General features: G+C 58.5%; 1 protein-coding gene across 2 annotated transcripts; it reads right to left on the bottom strand.

The window, feature by feature from the left end:
* Positions 1-972: 972 nt before the first annotated feature.
* Positions 973-17,399, bottom strand: OSBPL7 (oxysterol binding protein like 7). Of its 2 annotated transcripts, XM_047081141.1 has the most exons (23): positions 17,299-17,399; positions 15,800-15,954; positions 15,560-15,685; positions 15,324-15,377; positions 14,578-14,691; positions 14,110-14,220; positions 13,872-13,989; positions 13,114-13,217; positions 12,651-12,743; positions 12,433-12,565; positions 12,256-12,350; positions 11,971-12,066; positions 10,742-10,879; positions 10,099-10,192; positions 9,188-9,435; positions 8,256-8,393; positions 4,740-4,803; positions 4,535-4,613; positions 2,962-3,106; positions 2,714-2,858; positions 2,499-2,625; positions 2,167-2,289; positions 973-2,015 (listed from the first exon to the last, which is right to left on the bottom strand). In XM_047081141.1, exons 2-23 carry the CDS (start codon positions 15,872-15,874, stop codon positions 1,907-1,909), a joined length of 2,529 nt encoding a protein of 842 aa, XP_046937097.1. In that variant the 5' UTR covers positions 15,875-15,954; positions 17,299-17,399; the 3' UTR covers positions 973-1,906. The 2 variants fall into 2 exon arrangements, with proteins under 2 accessions (XP_046937097.1, XP_046937098.1); XM_047081142.1 differs by lacking the exons at positions 973-2,015; positions 2,167-2,289; positions 2,499-2,625 and having other exon boundaries at positions 2,738-2,883.
* Positions 17,400-18,172: the final 773 nt, after the last annotated feature.

Raw genomic sequence — 18,172 nt, 5'->3', positions numbered from 1 at the left:
TGAGATCAGGAGCCTGGGCCCCTTCCCATACATTCTCTTTGGACATATAAGAAATCAAATGAAGGAGGGGCGCCTGGGTGGCTCAGTCGGTTGAGCGTCCAACTTTGGCTCAGGTCATGATCTCGTGGTCTGTGGGTTCGAGACCCACATCGGGTTCTGTGCTGACAGCTCGGAGCCTGGAGCCTGCTTCGGATTCTGCGTCTCCCTCTCTCTCTCCCCCTCCCCCGCTCATGCTCTGTCTCTCTCTCTCTGTCAAAAATAAATAAACATTAAAAAAATTTTTTTAAATAAATCACCCTTTAAAAAAAAAAAAAAAAGAGAAATCAAATGAAGGAACAAAGTCTCCAAACAGAAAGAGAAGGCACTTGACCAAGACCACACAGCTTTGGTAACAGAGCTCAGATGTAAACTTAGCTTTGGCTGGGTAGGGGAGCAGGAGACGTGTAGCTGGCCTTGTTCCCCGGCCCCTTCCAACTCTCCCGCCCCCACCTCTGCTCCCATCTCTCCGTGGACACTCACTGATCTGGGGTGGGAGGAGACCTGACCACCGATGCTGGGTGTGGGGGTCAGCACTCTACGCCAGAGGGGGGACACGAACCACAGTTTCCAGCCTGGTTGAAGAGTGTGGGTTTTTCCTCTAGGTCCCCAGGAGCAACAGATATATTTGAAACAGGCATGAGGAAACCCCATCTCTTTTTAAAAATATCACCCTGAAAGCCAGCATCAGAACGGAGGTGCCTGGGCAGGGGAGAGGGGCGGTGAGGTGACAGTCCAGGCAAGGGTCGCTCAGGGCCCAGCCTAAGCCAGGAGCAATCCAGAGAAGGGGACCAGAGCTCAGGCCTCTGAGAGAGAATGGACAGGATGTGGGGATTAAGGGAGAGAGGACAGGGGATTTTCAGCCCAGGGGAGTGGGGAGCTGTGAGGCTTCACTGAGCTTGACCACACGTGTTTTTAAATGAATGGTCTCAGGCCCAAGTTCGGGGTTGTCTTTATTGGAGCTTGGAATGTCACTGCGATTCACCTTAATCAGAGGCAGACTGTGCGAAAATGAGCAACAGTGGCGGACCCCCAGCAGGGGCCATCGGGCTACATTGGGAACCCTGCTCGCCTGCAAGCAGTACACAGGCACACGCACACATGCACACACTCCTACACAAACTCACACTCTCACGCGTGCTCACTCACTCCCAGGGGGTCTGAGGCCAGGCACCCTGCCGGCTCAGTTCGCTCCCCGCCTCTTGGACAGGTCTTGTCCACACAGCGGGGACCTGCCGAGCTGTGACTGAAGTTTCCTTCCGCTTGAGGACCAGGGCCGAAGGAGCCAGAAGCTGCAGGCATTTTGCAGTTTGGGAGACGGGGATCCAGGAGGATGGGAGAGATTGCCAAGGACCGAGCAAAGGGAGCCCCGCTGAGCCAGGGCACGGGGGAGAAGATGCTGGAGAGGGATGGGATGGACAGGGGGGTGGGAGAAAAGGCCATCTCTTCTCCTTCGTTCACTCCAACCACACAGCCGGGGCCAGAGCCCTGGGCATAGGAAGCCTGGGGAGCATCAAGGGGTCCCCTGTGTCCTAGGAAGGCACTAAATGGGGAACAGATCCTGGAGAGCCTGGAGTCTCCCCCAAGTACCCCAAAGGGGACAGAAGGGGAATGACAGAACAAGAAGGGTCTTACATGCTGGTTGTCTGGGAAAACAAGACTGGGGAAGCACGAATCCTGCTTCCCACCCCAAACAGGGGGTGGGCGGTGGGCCGGGATGCAGCCCCTCTGGCCGGCAGAGGGGACAAAGCCAGGGCTGCCCCCTTGGTCTCCAGGGCGGTGAGTGGGGAAGCCTGGCCTCACCCGTGTGTCCGTGGGAGGTAGAGGCAGGAGGGAGGAACCTGAGCCTCCTGCCCCCCGAGGGCCAGGGCTACCAGAGCACGGCCCCATCCAGGTTCCCGTATCCCGGCTCGGCCCGCAGCCTCCAGTACGTGTTGTTGGTCACCCACCACTCCTTCCCACTGCTGTCTGTCTGCCGCCTGGGGGAAGGAGAGGGGTGAACATCCCGAACTAAGGCCAGGGTCCCCGGATGCTGCCTCCCATAGCCGGCCCCACTCAGAGTGAGGAGGGGCTGTATGGGAGGTGGCAAGGAGCCTGGATGGCAGAGGCCTAGGGAGAGGGCAGAGGTACCTGAAGAAGCGAGCCTGGTGGACGATGTTGTTCTCCTCCATCACTCTGCGCCTGTCCCGCTGAAGCTGCTCGATCCTTCTCTTCTGGGCTTCAGCGGCCTGTATGTTCCCCTCCTCCAAGTACCTAAGCATCCACATGGCAGTCAGGGGAACTGCCCCTCCCCCCCCCCGCCAAACCCAAGACCTCTGTCCCCTGCCCAGCTCTGCCCCCAGATGGGACCCATCTTCCTGGGGCAACACCAAGAGGGAAGAACAGGCCGAGCAGGATGCGGAAGCTCATGTGGAAGAGGGAGGAGCCCAGAGGCTCCAGGGTGGGGCCCACCTGACACTGACCTCTGGTCTGGCCGGAGCCGCGTGTCCGTGGAAGGCAGTGACCGTTTCAGCTCTGCCGTCAGCTCATTCAGCTCCAAGGCAAACTGAGTGAAGCCGAAGTTTCGCTCGTGGTCTGGGGGCATGGAGTCTGGGGGGGAAGGCAAGGGGCTGGGGCAGGTGGACTGTGCCATAGGCACCCTCACCCCTGCCCGGCCCTCCCTGACCAGGCCACTTACTGGGTTTCCAGATGCACTGACCGCCGGGCAGGGATCCCCGGTATAGCCCCTCGTGCCACTTCCCGGAGAGTCGGTGGAGGACACGGCCGCTCCGGCTGAACACGGCCCCCTGCACCTCATGGACGTTGGAGCTCCAGTACTTGGCCTGGGGTGGGGGTGGAGGCAGGGGACTTAGGGAGGTGTCCCCTCCCCTCCCCCAGGGTGAGCTGCTGGCGGCAGACAGGCAGGGTCAGGGTGGGGATGCCCACCTTGCAGAAGGTGATCTTGCAGTGACAGGAGCTGTCCTGCGTGTTCCGGATGAGCACCTCCCCATAGTGCTCGATCCAGCGCTGGCCGCTCAGAATGTTGTGAATGCAGGACGTCACCTTATTCCACTCAAAGTGGTCCCCAAATCTGAGGGAGACAGAGCAGGAGAGGGCAGCTGGCTGGCCCCGGGAACAAGTGCCACCCTGAGCCAGGATGCCCGTCATGTGGGTCTGTGGAAGGAACACTGCGGTCCTGGTTCTGCCTCTGTGTGAAGGATGACATATTTATAGGGCACTTGGGTGGCTCAGTCGGTTAAACGTCTGACTCTCGATTTCAGCTCAGGTCACGATCTCACAGCTCATGAGGTCGAACTCCTCTTCAACCCCGAGTTGGGCTCTGCGCTGACAGCACAGAGCCTGCTTGGGATTCTCTCTCTCCCTCTCTCTCTCTGCCCCTCCTCTGCTTGTACACAGGCATGCGCTCTCTCTCAAAAATAAATATTAAAAAAAATATATAGGGGCATCTGGGTGGCTCAGTCGGTTGAGCATCCGACTTCGGCTCAGGTCACGATCTCGCATTCCGTGAGTTCGAGCCCCATGTCGGGCTCTGGGCTGATGGCTCGGAGCTTGGAGCCTGCTTCCGATTCTGTGTCTCCCTCTCTCTCTGCCCCTCCCCTGTTCATGCTCTGTCTCTCTCTGTCTCAAGGATAAATAAACGTTAAAAAAAATTAAAAAAAATATATATATATATGAACAAAACAAAAAGGATGACATATTTACAAAGCACAACAGCCCTCACAAAAAATATTGAGTCAACAGGTCTCCATTCATTGACAAAGCTCCTGAGTGCCTACGTCATGGGGATAAATACACAGAGTCCCTGCCCGTGGGTGCCAGGGACCAGGGTAGGCCCATTCACACGTTACCCTGTTTAATCCCCCCTTCCTCTGGGTCCTACTCATTACTCTTATTTCACGGAAGAGCGGACGGGAGGCTCTGAAGCATTAAGCCTCTTTGTTGCGTGCATAATTATCAAAGCTGCCAGACAGAACTTCTAACTCTGAAGCCCAGGATCTTCCCGGCCCTGGACTGGCCTCTCGCTAACTCCTGGACCATGCCGGGTAAGCCCCCTTCTTCTCTGGCTGCTGTCCCCACTTGGAAAATGACGTGAGCTAGAGGACAGTGTTTCCGATGTGGTTTGCGATCAGTCCTGAGGTCAACTTAGGTCTCTGTGGGTCTGTGTATGAGGGTGGGTGCGTCTGTGCGTTGGCTTGAAGTCTCAAATGGATTTCTTACTGTGAGTCACGGTCAAGAGAGTGTGAAAGCCACTGCATCAGATGACCTCAGTGAGCCCTTCCAGCTCTACCGTTCTAGGATTTTTCCTGTTTCTGTATGCACAACGGCTGTAAAAATAGGTGTGAAATGTATAGACACTACCCCACCCCAACCAGCTTCAGGCCAGACCTTTCGATCCTGCCCCTATCACCTCACCACCCCAGCCTGGAAGACGGCCCGTAGGCTGGGCCTGGCTGCTGACCTTAGCAGCCCCATAGGCTGGGGCCTTAGGGACACCCACCTGGGCAGGCTGACATTGACGGTCCCCACAGGCACAATCTCCAGGGATTTGCCCCAAAACTTGTTCTTCCACTTCATGTCTGGAGTTGGGTCGGGAGAGGGAGAGGGAGGGCAGAAAAGAGACCAGAGAGTGTTCCAGCCTCTCCCCCATCTGCCCTTCACCCTCATGTCCGCCTCCCCACCCCTCACCCCCCCCAATTCCTCACCTTGCCAGAAGATGAAGTTCTCAGACTCCGCATGGCATGCCGAGATGGGGGGGTGGTGGGAGACCTTGGTGAACAAAGAAGGTCTCTTGACGTTGCCCCTGAGGATTATGGGGTCTGCTCCTCACCCCAGGGCTCCCCAAAGTCCCTTATCCCCAATCCCAGTTCCTCTCCAAACCAGAAGACCAGTTGGTTCCAGGTCTCTTGTCTCTGTCATCCTCAGCCACCACCCAGATTCTGTTGCCCTCTCTGTTCCCATGAGGCCGCACATGCTTCCTCACTCACTCCCTTCTGGAGCCCCAGGACCCTTGTTCAAGGCTACCAAGTCCTCTAGTAGTGACAGATGAGGCTTCCTCCTGTGCCCTGCCTGAAAGCCAGCCCTCCTGGGGGCCCTCTTCCCTTACTGCTTTCTCCTTCACCATCGTCACAGCCTCCAAAAAAAAAAACCCCGGCCTTGCCCTCCTTGGAACGGCTCCATATCTGGAACTTGAACTTGGGTATCCCAAAGCCTGCAGCCTTGCCTCTCTCATTCCCTGTGGTCCATGACTCTTCCCAAGACTTTCAGCCACTCTGCTCTGTTGTGCCCTGTCCGCCCTGCTCCACCACCGTCCCCCCGCCTGACATTGCTGTCACCTCCACCTTCTCACAGCACCCTCCACAACCTTCTGCCACCACTTGTCACAACACCTGGCATCGGCCTCCTCTGTGCCGCCCCTGGTTCCCTGCTCTTCATTCACCCCCACGGAGCCGAGGAACACACGGAGCACACACCTGGAAACTTCTAATGCTACACTCTGTCTACACCTGGGCCCAATCCTTCTCTGAGGACCCACACCCAACCCATCGCCTTCAAACCACATTGACACGCCCACCCTCAGAGGGAGACTAGAGGTGACAACTCCTCCCACCAATTTATGGCTCCCACCCTGACCCCGGCCCCCTGAATCCACTGCCAGGCCTGGACCTTCCTCCTGGTGGAGCTGCCTCACACCCCTTCCTGCAGGCTCCGCCCTCCTCCACCCCACTGTCCTGCAGCCTTTCCCTCTACTTTTCTCTTTCTCTCCAAATAGAAGTATTTCCTGGGGTGCCTGGGTGGCTCAGCCAAGTTGAGTGTCTGACTCTTGATTTAGGCTCAGGTCATGATCTCACAGTTCATGACATCGAGCCCTGAGTTGGGCTCTGTGCTGACACAGGGCGCCTTCTTGGAATTCTCTCTCTCTGCCTCTCCCCTGCTTGTCCTTGCTCTCTCTCAAAATAAATAAATAAACTTTTTTATGTTTTTTTTTTTAAGGAAATATCAGGGCGCGTGGGTGGCTCAGTCAGCTAAGCATTGGACTCTGGCTCAGGACGTGATCTCACGGTTCGTGAGCTTGAGCCTGGCATCTGGTGACCTTGAACGCTGCTTCTCTCTCTCCCTCTCTGCCTCTCACTCACTTGCGCCCTCCCTCTCTAAAAAACAAAACAAAACAAAAAACTAAAGAAATATTTCCTGTTTCTTCCATTTAAAAAAAAAAGAGTAAACCTTTCTTTTCTGGATGCACACACTTTTGCTCACGTACGCACAAAACAAACACTGGCAGCAGCAATCTCCTCAGAAGGATCTGGGGCTCATTTCCTATTGTACACATTCCTGTACTGGACGAACTTTTCACTGTATTTTCAAAAACACTTGGGGCGCCTGGGTGGCGCAGTCGGTTAAGCGTCCGACTTCAGCCAGGTCACGATCTCGCGGTCCGTGAGTTCGAGCCCCGCGTCGGGCTCTGGGCTGATGGCTCAGAGCCTGGAGCCTGTTTCCGGTTCTGTGTCTCCCTCTCTCTCTGCCCCTCCCCCATTCATGCTCTGTCTCTCTCTCTGTCCCAAAAATAAATAAACGTTGAAAAAAAAAAATTAAAAAAAAAAAAAAAAACACTTAAAATCTAAACAAACAAAACACCTGCCTCAGCTCTATCCCCACCTCTGGCTGAACCCCTCTCTCTCTCTCCTCTTTCTCTCCCAGTCAACTGTTTTGAAAATAAGCTGCATTTTTTCTCTATTTTAATTTTTTTTTTTTTTTTTTTTTAAGGAAGCTCTACGCCCAACGCAGGGCTCGAACTCATGACCCCGAGCTCAAGAGTGGTGCATTCCACTGACTGAGCCAGCCAGGTGCCCCATTTCATTTTAATTTTTTTTAATGTTTTTTATTTCTTCCTGAAAGAGAGAGAGAGAGAGAGAGAGAGAATCTGAAGCAGGCTCCAGGCTCTGAGATGTTAACACAGAGCCCAATGCAGGGCTTGAACTCACAGGCCATGAGATCATGACCTGACCTGAGCTGAAGTTTTGTGCTTAACCGACCGAGCCACCCAGGCGCCCCTAATTTTAATTTTTTTAAAGTCTCATTTTTCCCTACGATACTTCTTTTTCCTAGCCACCCGCTGTAACCCGGCCTCGGCCCACAGCCCTTCTCAGAAACCTCCCTCACTCAGTAAACCAACCAACCCCGTCAAAGTCCTGTGGACCATCCACCCGCACTTGGCCTCGGAGCTCCTCCGCCTTCCCTGCCCACCCTCCTCAGACCCTCTCCCGTGAGCAGCCCGTGACATCATCCGTCCTCTAAGCTGGTGACTCCTGGGTCTGTCAGCCCCCACCTGTTCCCAGAGGAGTTCTGTACCCACACGGCCCAGGGCCTCCCGGACATCTCCCCGTGGAAGTCAAGCCCACGTAGACAAGGAGTCTCGCCAATGCAGTTACCTTCCTCACACACTTCCCATCTTGCTAACTGGCACTTTCATACACCTGCTGGAGCCCCCCAACCAGAAATTCAAGGCCATCTCCAGCTTTTCCCTATCATCGACCACCTCCCCTATCTCTTACATGTAACAGCATTCTGTTGACAACTGTGTCCTGTCAAGGGCAACATGACACAGTTCCTGAATCCAATGTCCTCGCAATCCAGATGCCACAGCCTAAGTGCAGGTCTTTGTCAGCTCTTAACAGGGATGACTGAAATGGCCTCTTAATGGCCTTCTCTGACCCATCCGCACACCACGGTCTGAGCAATCTTTATAAAGTGCAATTTGGAGCATTGTCACTCTACTGCCTAAAACCCTCGATGACTCCCCATTGAAGGCAACCATTTGGCCTGCAGGGCTCCTCAGGGCTTGGGGCTGTCTTGCCACCCAGCTGTGTCTCTCATACCCTGTCTGGAGCCTCCCATTCTCCCCACCCCCTGGATTCTTGGTGCATGTCAATCCTCCCTCGAGACCTAGGTGGAGATCAGCCCCTACAGCATGCCTTCCTGGCTGAAGGGCAGCCTCAGAGCCTCCAGGGTCCCAGCTCTAGAACATGGTCCAGTAACTCCCCATTTCAAGTCCACCCCCCACGCTCGGCAGGGAGCTCCCTGGAGCAGAGAGCCCTCTGCACCACCGCCATGTGGCACAGGGCTCCGCCCGGAGCCAGACGCCCTGAGTTCTCTCTCCCGCGCCCTGGCCCCTCTGAAGCCCCAGCCACCCGTGAGGGCCCCTCTTCTTCCGGGGCCCACACCTGCTCACTGATGAAGCGGAAGCCTCGGTCAGGCCGCTCACACTCGTAGGTCTCCCCCAGGACGGGGTTGAAGGGCTTACAGCCTGCTCGGTGGTAAGTGGACGAGTAGGCAGAGACGGCAAAGGCCGCGATGTACACCTGCGGGTGGAAGGGCGAGGAGATGCCGCTGGGGGAGGGGGGCGGGGAGAGGCCGCTGGGGTGGGGTGATGGGGAGATGCTGCTGGGGCAGACAGATGCCGCTGGGGGTGGGTGGAGATGCCACTGGGGGGGGGGGGGAGATGCCGCTGGGGGCGGGAGAGATGCCACTGGGGGGGGGGTGGGAGATGCCGCTGGGGTGGGGTTGGGGGGGTGGGTGGAGAGGCCACTGGGGGTGGGGAGATGCCGCTGGGGTGGGGGGGATGCCACTACAGGGGGGGGAGATGCCGCTGGGGGTGGGGGGGAATGCTGTTGGTGGGGGGGGAGATGCCGCTGGGGTGGGGTGGGGGGGTGGGGAGGAGATGCTGCTGGGGCGGAGAGATGCCGCTGGGGGCGGTGGAGATGCCACTGGGGGCGGGGAGATGCAGCTGGGGTTGGGGGGGATGCCACTCGGGCGGGGGGGATGCTGCTGGGGAGGGAGGCCAGGAGATGCCGCTGGGTAGGGGAGATGCCGCGGGAGGGTGGGGGGAGATGCCGCTGGGGGTGGGGGAGAATGCTGTTGGTGGGGGGGGAGATGCCGCTGGGGGGGAGAGATGCCAATACAGGGGGGAGATGCCGCTGCTGGGGGGGGCAGGGAGATGCCACTGCGGGGGCGGGGAGATGCTGTTGGGGGATGCGGGGGACATGCCCCCGGGGGGTTGCAGAGAAGGGGGGGGTGCCGCCCCACTACAAGCAAGGACCCGCGGAGGTAGAGCTTCAGTGGCGGGGAAGAGCCCCGCCAGGAGTGCCGGGGGTACCATGCGCTCGCAGGGGTCCGCCACGCGGCTGGCCTGGTCCAGGAGGCTGCTGTACTCCAGCTCCTCGCAGAGCCGCTGCAGAGTGTTGAGCGGCTCGTTGAGCTGCACAGGCATGGACACCTTGGACAGGTCCTTGCCGATGTTGTTCCGAAGTATGTTCCACAAGCTCACATCAGCCCCTGGCCCGCTGGCCGCTGGCAGGCAGCGGCGACGGGGTGGCCCCGCAGCTCTCCCTGGAACACACGCCCCTGGGCCCCACCCGGCCACGTCACTCTTCCTCCCGCAGGGTATCCAGACTTGGGGGGGCACACAGGCCAACCCCAGCACCGCCCCCAGTCCTGAGGTGCTCCTAGATACACTCATTCCCAAGCACCCCTCTGGACTCTGCAGTCGAGCCCCCCGGGGGGATTTAGGTGGGTAGCAGGACCGAGAACCACTCAGAGAGGGCACCTCCCGCTGCTGGAAACCCTGAACCCCAGAAGCCCCTCCTGAGCCCCCACCCTGGCCTTCAGTTCCCCTCCATAAACACAGAAACCAATGTTGGGATACAGATTATTCAGCCCATTTTACAGATGAGGGAACAGGCTCCAAGAAGTAAAATGACATGTCCAAAGCCACACTGCTAAAGAGTGGCAAGATGGGACCATCTGCCTCTGTATCAGGCCCCATGCCAGTCTTCTCAGAAGACCGCACTGATGGCCAGCCCCCAGGCCTGAGCCCGACCCACCTCGGGATCCGCTCCTGGAACATTCTGTAGCTCACAGCTTAGCCTTCCTTATCTCCTGGGGTCACCCTAAGCTGTTAGCCCACCAGTCACCACAATAGACTGCCTCCCAAGGGGTCTGGGCTGTGGACAAACACGATTTGTACCTCCCTCCAAACCCCTCCATGCCTGCACACCCAGCTAGTACCTTTCTGGTAGCGCTCAGCTCCCCTGAGGTCCAGCACCTCCTCAGACAGGCTGGTGGTGATTTCACTGGTGCACGACTCCTCCTCCTCTGAGCCCTGGGCCAGGACAGATGACAGGCTGGGCAGACTGGGCCTCCCCGGGCAGCTGGGCAGTGCCCAGGGCCTGGCAAGACTCTGCCCAGCTAGTCCTTTGATGGGAAGGGGGAAGACACGTATTTGGGGGAGGGGAGGATCGGAGCCCTAAGACTGACATCATGGAGTGTGCCTTGCCACTTTGGGAGGGGATGCCTGGCCCTCTCCCTGCAGGGAGGGAGCACAGGGACTTGGCGAACACCAAGGAAAGGTAGCAGGGCATTGCTGAGATCCAGGGTTCAGGGCCAAGGGAAGTGCTGGGGCTGACCCGCTCACAGGAAGAGGGCTGGGGTGGGGCTGCGGCAGCAGTCTCGGGAAGACCCCACGGGGATAAAGCACATCAAACTAGAGGAAGGGTCCCCAGCAGATTTCTGAGCAGGGCCACACAAACCCAACAGGTCTGGACGTGTTACCCGAGAGAGCAGCTGAGGCGTTAGAAAGGATTTGGGAATCTACAAATTCTAGTCTCTCTGGACCCCATCCCAATTTTCCCAGGGTTGTCCCCCACCTCACCTCATTCTCAGAAGAGCTGGCAGAGAGGAGAACCTCACAGGCATCAAAGAACTCTGTGTGGGAATCAGCAAGGGACAGGACACTGCTCTGGGACAGCTGGGGGGTCAGCCCCCTCCCCTTCATGTACAGGGCTTCTTGCTGTGGGAAGGACAGGTGTCAGGCAGGGCTCCCCGGCCCTGACAGTTCCCTTGAGAGGGAAGCATGCTGGGGACTTTTACTGCCTGAGTGTGGAGCCCACCAAGCAGAAGACGCAGAAGGGAGAGAGTGTGGTGGGATACGAAGGTGTGGTGGCTGAACTGGGGCCTGGGACAGGGGAACGTGGGTTCCATAAGAGCCGCTCACATGGCCTAGGCACTCACTCTGAGATGGGTTCCAAGCCTTCCGTGTGCATTAATGCAGTCAATCCTGACACTTACCCTAAGCGGTAGGTACTGTTATGACCCCCTACTTTGCAGACCAGGACACTGAGGCTCAGGGTCACAAAGCCGCCAAGCACTGGGGCCAAATTCAAACCCACAGAGCCCGGCCCCAGAGTCTGTGCTCAGAACACGGAAGTCCCAGCTCAGCCAATCCTCAACTGGGGGATCCTGGGCCCATTGGTCAGATTCTCTGAGTCTTAGTTTCCTCCACCATGAACTTGAGGGTAAGGATCATGGCCGCATAGGACTGAATTAAGCAAAAGCATGGGGCACCTGGGTGGCTCAGTCACTTGAGTGTCTGACTCTTGATTTCGGCACAGGTCATTATCCCAGGGTCGTGGGATTGAGCCCTACATCGGGCTCTGTGCTGAGTGTGAAGCCTGCTTAAGATTTTCTCTCTCTCTCTCTCTCTCTCCCCCTGTCCCCAACTTGTGCGCTCTCTCTCTCTCAAATTAAAAAATAAATAACTCTTAAAAAAAAAATAGTAAAAGCACTCTGGGGTGCCTGGGTAACTCAGTCGGTTACACCTCCAACTCTTGATCTCAGCTCAAGTCTTGATCTCAGGGCCCTGAGTTCAAGCCCTGAGTTGGGCTCCACTACTTAAAAAAAAAAAAAAAAAAAAAGTATAAGCAATCTGCACACTGGCAGGGCAGGAATGACCAAGGTGAGGCTGCTGCCAATGTTACATGAATTGGGTTGGAGCTAGGATTTCTGGGCCCTGTTTTGGGTCTGAAGACCAACCATGCCTTCACTTCTGCTAAGAAAGAAGGTGCAGGAGAAATGGTTCCCACAACCCAGCCCGGCTCCTACCTCCTCAGGGTTGAGGGAGCTGAAGGAGTCTGCAGTGGTGTCCGAGGAGATGGAGAGCGAGTGGAGGCGCCTCGGGCCAGCTGAGGCCTCAGAGACCTGCGAGGAGACAGTGAGGGGACAGGGAGCCAGGAGGACAAAGCCCTCCCCGCCCCGCGATACTGCCCTCTGCGCAGATTGCCTCCGCCAACCACTCTCCCCAGACCCAGCTCCGCTCTCCTCCCCAGGCCTGCGGTCCTCAGCTTCAAGCCCTCTCCTCCCACACGCTCCCCTGTCCTTGAGCCTCACCCCCATCCGCGACAGCTCTGAACCCTGGTGCAGGTCCCGCAGTCGGTCCCATTCAGCGGTGAGGGCAGCCAGGACACTGCTGAGGGAATTGTGCACTGCAGGGCAAGGGCAGGCATCAGACTCCTCTCCCTCTCCCTCTCCCCGCCTGCCCCCCACCGCCCTCCAGCATGCACTCACCCTTCTGGGCGAGGGCCCAGAAAGTACGCTGCAGGTGGGCATAGTCTGGAGGTGGCAGCCCACGGGGGCCTGAGGGGTCCCGGGACTCCAGGTAGCGAGACAGGTTGGGAACAGAGCCGTGGAGACGACCAACCTGGGGGTGACGGAGAGGGGTCGAAGGTGACAGCCTCCTCCAGGACATCCCACCCCGGTGACTTGGGGTCCACACCCCACCTCACCCGTCCGATGGTGTCGTCCTTGGCGAAACTCTGTGTGCACCACATGCGGCTGGTCCGTTTCCCCTTCTTGGGTCTCTCAGTTGTCACTGAGGCCTGGCAAGTCGAAGGCGGGAGGTGAGGGGTGAGTTTCACTCAGGGTGGGGCAAAGGGCAGCAACCATGAAAGCCAGGAGAGGGGAAGATGGCCACGGAGGAGGGCACAGAGACATCTGACGTCCCAGAGGAAGAAGATGACACCCTAGTAGAGGCGTGGGTACAGCAGGCAGGGGTCACTCCAAAGGGGCAGAGAGACAACCCTGAGGCCGTCTGGACACGGGAGGTGGGTCAGCTAGGTAGATGTGCGGCTCTCCAGGAAACCGCAGCACACGAGGGGGCCTGGGGGCCTGTCCCGGGGAAGTGGTGAGGGTGAGGGCGGCAAGCAGGAGTCCCCTGGGCAGGGCCCTGTCTCCTCCCCTGGCCCTCACCTGGTGCGTGGGGATAACAGGGGCCGAGGGGATCCGGTGCAGGGACTCCAGGCTCTGGAGGAGTCTGTGTAGTTCCTGGAGCTTCCCCTGACACTCAGAGAGCTCTGCGGGAAGAATGAATGAGGATATCCTCTCCCAGCACTGCCTGGGCGCCCCAGAGTCTGTCCCTCGGCTTCCCTTCCTCCTCCTAACATCTCACCCGGGCGGCCACAGAAACCCTGACACTGCGTCTCCCTCCTCGGCTCAGGACGCCAAAGCAGTTCCCAGTTCCCGCCACTGGTTTCCCAAGAGGGCTGGCATCCTCGGTCCCCATAACATACCTTAACTTTGCCGCCTCCGCACAGGGTGCGGGGTGGGGGTGGCCCTGACTCTCTGTCCCCACTTGGTGGCACCTCCCCATCTCCCTCTCCCAGGCCAACATCTCAGCTGCCTACTCCAGGAATGGGTTCTAGAGCACACCCCTTCTCTGGCACTACTCCACGGGACACCCCCCCCCCCCCGATTGGCTTTCTGTGTCTTCTTGTTCGTGAGCCCCGGCCCCGAGTCCTGTCTATGTGCCTGAGACACAAGCCCCCGCCATTCTCGGTGAGGCTGGTGCTCCCCAGGGCAGGCCCGAGGAGATCCTGTTGGCTTGGAGGCCCCAGGTTCCCGGAGGCAGGGCTGGAGGTAACGGTTCCACCTCCTTGTGACAGCCGACACCTCCAAGACCCAATGGCACCCGCCCTGCCCACAGAGGCACAGTGCCAGGGGCCCCTCACCATGAGAGCAGCGGTCTAGCCCATCACTGTCCCTCAGCCAGGAAGACACCTTCTCCCGAGGTCCGACCCCAGGGAGAGCCGAAGCACTGCCTGCTGCTGGAAGCTGGGCACCAGGAGCCTATGGGTGAGTCAAGAGTGAGGCAAGGCAGCACCCCCTCCATGGATCTCGCAGTTCCCTGAAGCTCCCACCCTGAGTCCCCATGTTACTGCCTCCCCCCCTCCCCAGGACCTCCCTTACCTTCCGGTGAGTGGTGCTGGGCAGCGAGCCTCGGGGCATGTCTAGGCGCTGGGATAGGCGGTGGGCACGAAGCTGGGCCACCCAGCTCTGGAACAGGTCTTGGGATTTGATCTGCAGAAGTGACGGAGAGGGAGAGGGAAGCATGAAAGGAAGGATTGCTTCACAGGGACAAGAAGTTGGGGCTCTGCTTCCCAGGCAAGGAGAGTGTCTCCCTGTCGTCCCCGGCTTGTGCAAAGGCTCCTTGCAGGGAGACAGAGCACAGCTTCCCCGGGGTGACCGAGCCCTTAGCTCTGCGCCTGTTCATGTAACAACCAAGAGGGACGTCTTGCCATTGGCTGTGGTATACGATGGGAACTCCCTTGCTGTCAACCTCAGGGACAGACCCTCAACCCGCCCCTCTCTCCTGCGTGCCCTAGTGTCTCTGCTGGGCTGGGGCCCAAGCTACTACTTGGCTCCCAGGGATGTCACCTTGAGGTGGTAGATGTTGTCTTCAGTGTCAAGGTCAATGCGCTGGGCCTTTTTGTTGATGGACATAACAGACAGTCGGACGTCAATGGAGCCATGAAGCTTCCCCTTGGTGATCTAGGGTGGATGGTGGGCAGGGAAAAATGGGACTGTTTTTAGGCCCCCGGGACCCCAGAGCCATCATCTCCCTGAGGTGACCCTAGGCTCCAGGGCCAGGCAGCAGGTTCACAGCATCAGCAGGGACTCGTCAGTTGTCCTCTGGTGCACAGAGCACCCCACTACGTCAAGTCATACTCTGAACAAGGGAGTCAGAGAGCAAGGAAAACTAATCTCAGCAACGCGAAGGCTGAGAAGGGAAACACCCTCTCAGAAAGAGATCCTGAGGATGCCGGCCTCTAGTTCCTGTCCCCAGCACCAGAATGAAACAAGGGTAAAGATGATAAAGCTCCCTGGGGCGCCTGGGTGGCTCAGTCGGTTAAGCGTCCGACTTCAGCACAAGTCATGATCTTGCGGTTTGTGAGTTCGAGCCCCGCATCGGGCTCTGTGCTGACAGCTCAGAGCCTGGAGCCTCTTTCGGATTCTGTGTCTCCCTCTCTTTCCCTGCCCCTCCCCTGCTCATGCTCTGTCACTTTCTGCCTCAAAAATAAAACAAACATTAAAAAAAAAAAAAGATGATAAAGTCCCCTGTTCGTGCAGACCATTCTGGGCCCACACTCAGCCCACAACCCCCAGCAGAGGCCCTGACTCACCTCTTGCCGCGTCGTTGCATAGTGAAGGACTCCATCCTCGAGCACAAAGTATCTCTGTGTTTGCCCAGAAGGAACGAGAACCCAGGAGGCCGACAGAAAAGGGTATGGGGAGAGAGCAACCACACACATGGACTTTTCTTCTCCTCCACACACACACCCAGTACTGCCTACACCCTTCCCCCCCATCCCCCACTCGCCTCTGCATCTGGCCCCTCCCTTTGCCCAGCCCACCCTACCTTGTGCCAGCCCTTCAGAGGCCACTTCCTTTTCTTGAGCAGGTGGCCTTCCTGCCTCTCGGGCATGATACCCTCTGCTCCCAGCCTGCCCTGAGGCTCCTCCTCTACCTCCCACAGCTCAGAGGCCTGCAGTCCAGGACAGAGAAGTAGGAAAGCAGCTGGTGAGGTGACCAAATCTGCCCACCCCCCCACTTTGGGGCCAAGCTCTATCCACCCACTGCCTTCTTCCCCATCTCAGACCTGCAGGGCACTGCTGGGCTTTGCAGACTGAATGCTCTCGGCCAAGGAGTTAGGGACCCTCTCCTGGAAGTCCATGGAGATGGGAGCAGCCACTCCCTGCTGAGAAGGTAGAGCAGGGTGGAAGGAGAAGGATGTCACCTTGTCCTGAGGGGACCCTTGAAGCAAGAGAGAGACCCCATTAGCACAGACCCTGCTATCACCTTCCCCGCCTCCAACCCTTCCCGCACCCTCTGAGATAAGGGCTCACCAACATCTTCTGCTCACCTGCCATGCCTCTCTGAATCTGTCCCTTCCCCACCCTGGGCGGGTTTCCCTGTCTACACCCTCCAGCTGTGGCCACTGCTCCCGGAGAGGTGGACTAGCACACCGTCCGTCCGCAGGCCAGCGCCAAGAGACAACCACAAAAGTCCGCCCAGCCCCACCTTGGGCCCACATTCTCAGGCTCTAGGAAACACTTGGTGCTTTCTCTGGAAGATTCCCTAGGGCGGGGGGTGTGGTGCGGGGGGGAGCAGAGAGGAGGCATGGGAGTGAAAAAAAAGAGACTCTAAAACAGGGCAGAGGAATTCCGAGACTGGACAAGCAAGATCTCAATCTGGCTTCTCTTCCTCCAGGACCCCTGGACACTCCTCCACCTGCCGTCGTGGGTTGGAGACTTCTCTGTCATCCCAACTCCCCGCTAATCAGTCTCCAGATCCTCTGTCTTCGGCATCGGGAAACTGAGGCCTGAGCCAGCCCCCACTGTTCTCTGTGCCTCCACCGTAGGATGCCCACCTGAGACCCTCGGTGCCCCTCAAAGCCTCCATTCTACCATCCCGGTCCTTGGGGTTCCTGAGAAGTAACACCCACCCGGAGAAAGCAGGGGACCCTGCTTCAGTGCCCATTGAGGCACTGTGGGCGGGAGAAGAGGCGGCCAAGCACATGCCAAGGTCCACACAGGTCCCGCAGCAGTGCCCACAGGCGCCCTTGGCACCAGCCCTGGCCATCCTGGCTCCTCGAGGAGATCAATAATGCATGAGGTTCTGTGTGTGTGAGACAGGGAGGGGACTGGAGGGGCGAGGCTGGCCTGAGGCTGGGGAAACAGCTCAGATCTTCCAGTGGAGCCAGCAAGCACCTGAGTAGCGAAGGCCGGGAAGGGACAGGGATGCGGTGGGGTAGTGGTGGCCAGGAGGTAGGGACGGAGGGGCCCAGAGTGCGAGAGGCTGACCCGGGGGGGGGGGGTAAAACTCCTGCATTCGGCCATTGAAAGTTCCCAAACTCTTCTGGTGTTTGGGTATCTCTGTGTCCTTTTCCTGGCCCCCTAGAATCCTGGCCCCTCACTGCTGGCGGGTGGAGGGTGGGGGGGCTCTGTCAGTAGAGGGTGCAGGGTCGAGGGGAGCCCGGTGGGTGCCCCATTTCCACTTCCATTCCCACCCCTGTCTCCAGAGGGGCAGACCCGCCAGCTTCAGGTGGGAGGAAGCCTGCCTGGGGAATGTCAGCCAAAGCCAGCGCGGGCCCCTTACCCCAGGGTCCATGGACGCCAGTGCTCCTTGGCCCGCGCGCGCCTCTCCGCCTCTGAGTCACCGTCTCCGAGTCGCCCGCTCCCTCCTCACGGAGCCTAGCAGTGGCAGCAGCTGCTGCAGGAACCAGGAAGGAAGGAGACGTCGGAGCCTCCCCTCCAGCCGGATCTCCCCACCTCCCCCTTCCCGGCCCCTCCTCCCGCCAAGCTCCGGGCGGCCGCTCAGCTCTGCCCCCCTGCTCCCGGGAGGACTCAGGGCTGAGCGGACTCCCCAGCACTGAGGTAGCTTGGGAGTGGGGGCAGAGTCCCCACTGGGCGCAGCTCCAGATAGACCGCGGAGGACTGGGGAGCTGCTGGCCTCAAGCCAGTGGTGGTAAAGGGTTTACTCCTACTAGCATGGCCTTGACCCTAGTTAGTACTCAAGGCCATTTCCTTATTAACGCCCCCCACCTCTCGTTTTACATCTGAAAATAGATTGCAAAATTTGGAGCCAGCAAATGTATCAGGTTGACAGGAAGGGATGGATGCCCCCGGGGGACCACAATAGACAGTGCCAAGAGCACGGTCAGCAGGCCAGCTGCGGCTAGAGAGGGCCAGGCAGCCCTGTGTGGGCAACCCCCACAGAGGCTCTGTCATGGTGGGTGATGCCCCACCAGGTCAGGACCCACTGGGGCTGGCGGTACCCGTGCCTAACGCAGAACCCCCAGCTGGCATGGTCTCTGGATCAGGAGAGAGGGTCTGCAGCAGTAACCAGCTGGCTGTTGGAAAGGGCTATTTGGAGCCACTCAGGTCCCCCCGGCCTCCCTTTCTGAGCACCTCTGCTCTTCTGCTGGAGTACTGTGTTTAGCACAGTACTCAATTCTAATTAAAACTTAGCC

This window comes from Lynx rufus, unplaced genomic scaffold (genome assembly GCF_022079265.1).
Source record: "Lynx rufus isolate CCGP_SWC_20201006 ecotype Redwood Valley unplaced genomic scaffold, mLynRuf1.p SCAF_18, whole genome shotgun sequence".
Classification (NCBI taxonomy): domain Eukaryota; kingdom Metazoa; phylum Chordata; class Mammalia; order Carnivora; family Felidae; genus Lynx; species Lynx rufus.
The sequence above is the reverse complement of the archived record's forward strand: the minus strand, read 5'-3'. Positions and strand labels throughout refer to the sequence as shown.

Excerpts from the sequence above, each read along its gene's own strand:
- OSBPL7 (XM_047081141.1), bottom strand. The coding sequence starts at position 15,874 with ATGGACTTCCAGGAGAGGGTCCCTAACTCCTTGGCCGAGAGCATTCAG. Across the intron at positions 13,218-13,871 it reads GCTAGACCGCTGCTCTCATG|AGCTCTCTGAGTGTCAGGGG; the intron begins GTGAGGGGCCCC and ends TTCTTCCCGCAG. Across the intron at positions 9,436-10,098 it reads AGCTGAGCGCTACCAGAAAG|GGGCGTGTGTTCCAGGGAGA; the intron begins GTACTAGCTGGG and ends GGTGGGGCCCAG.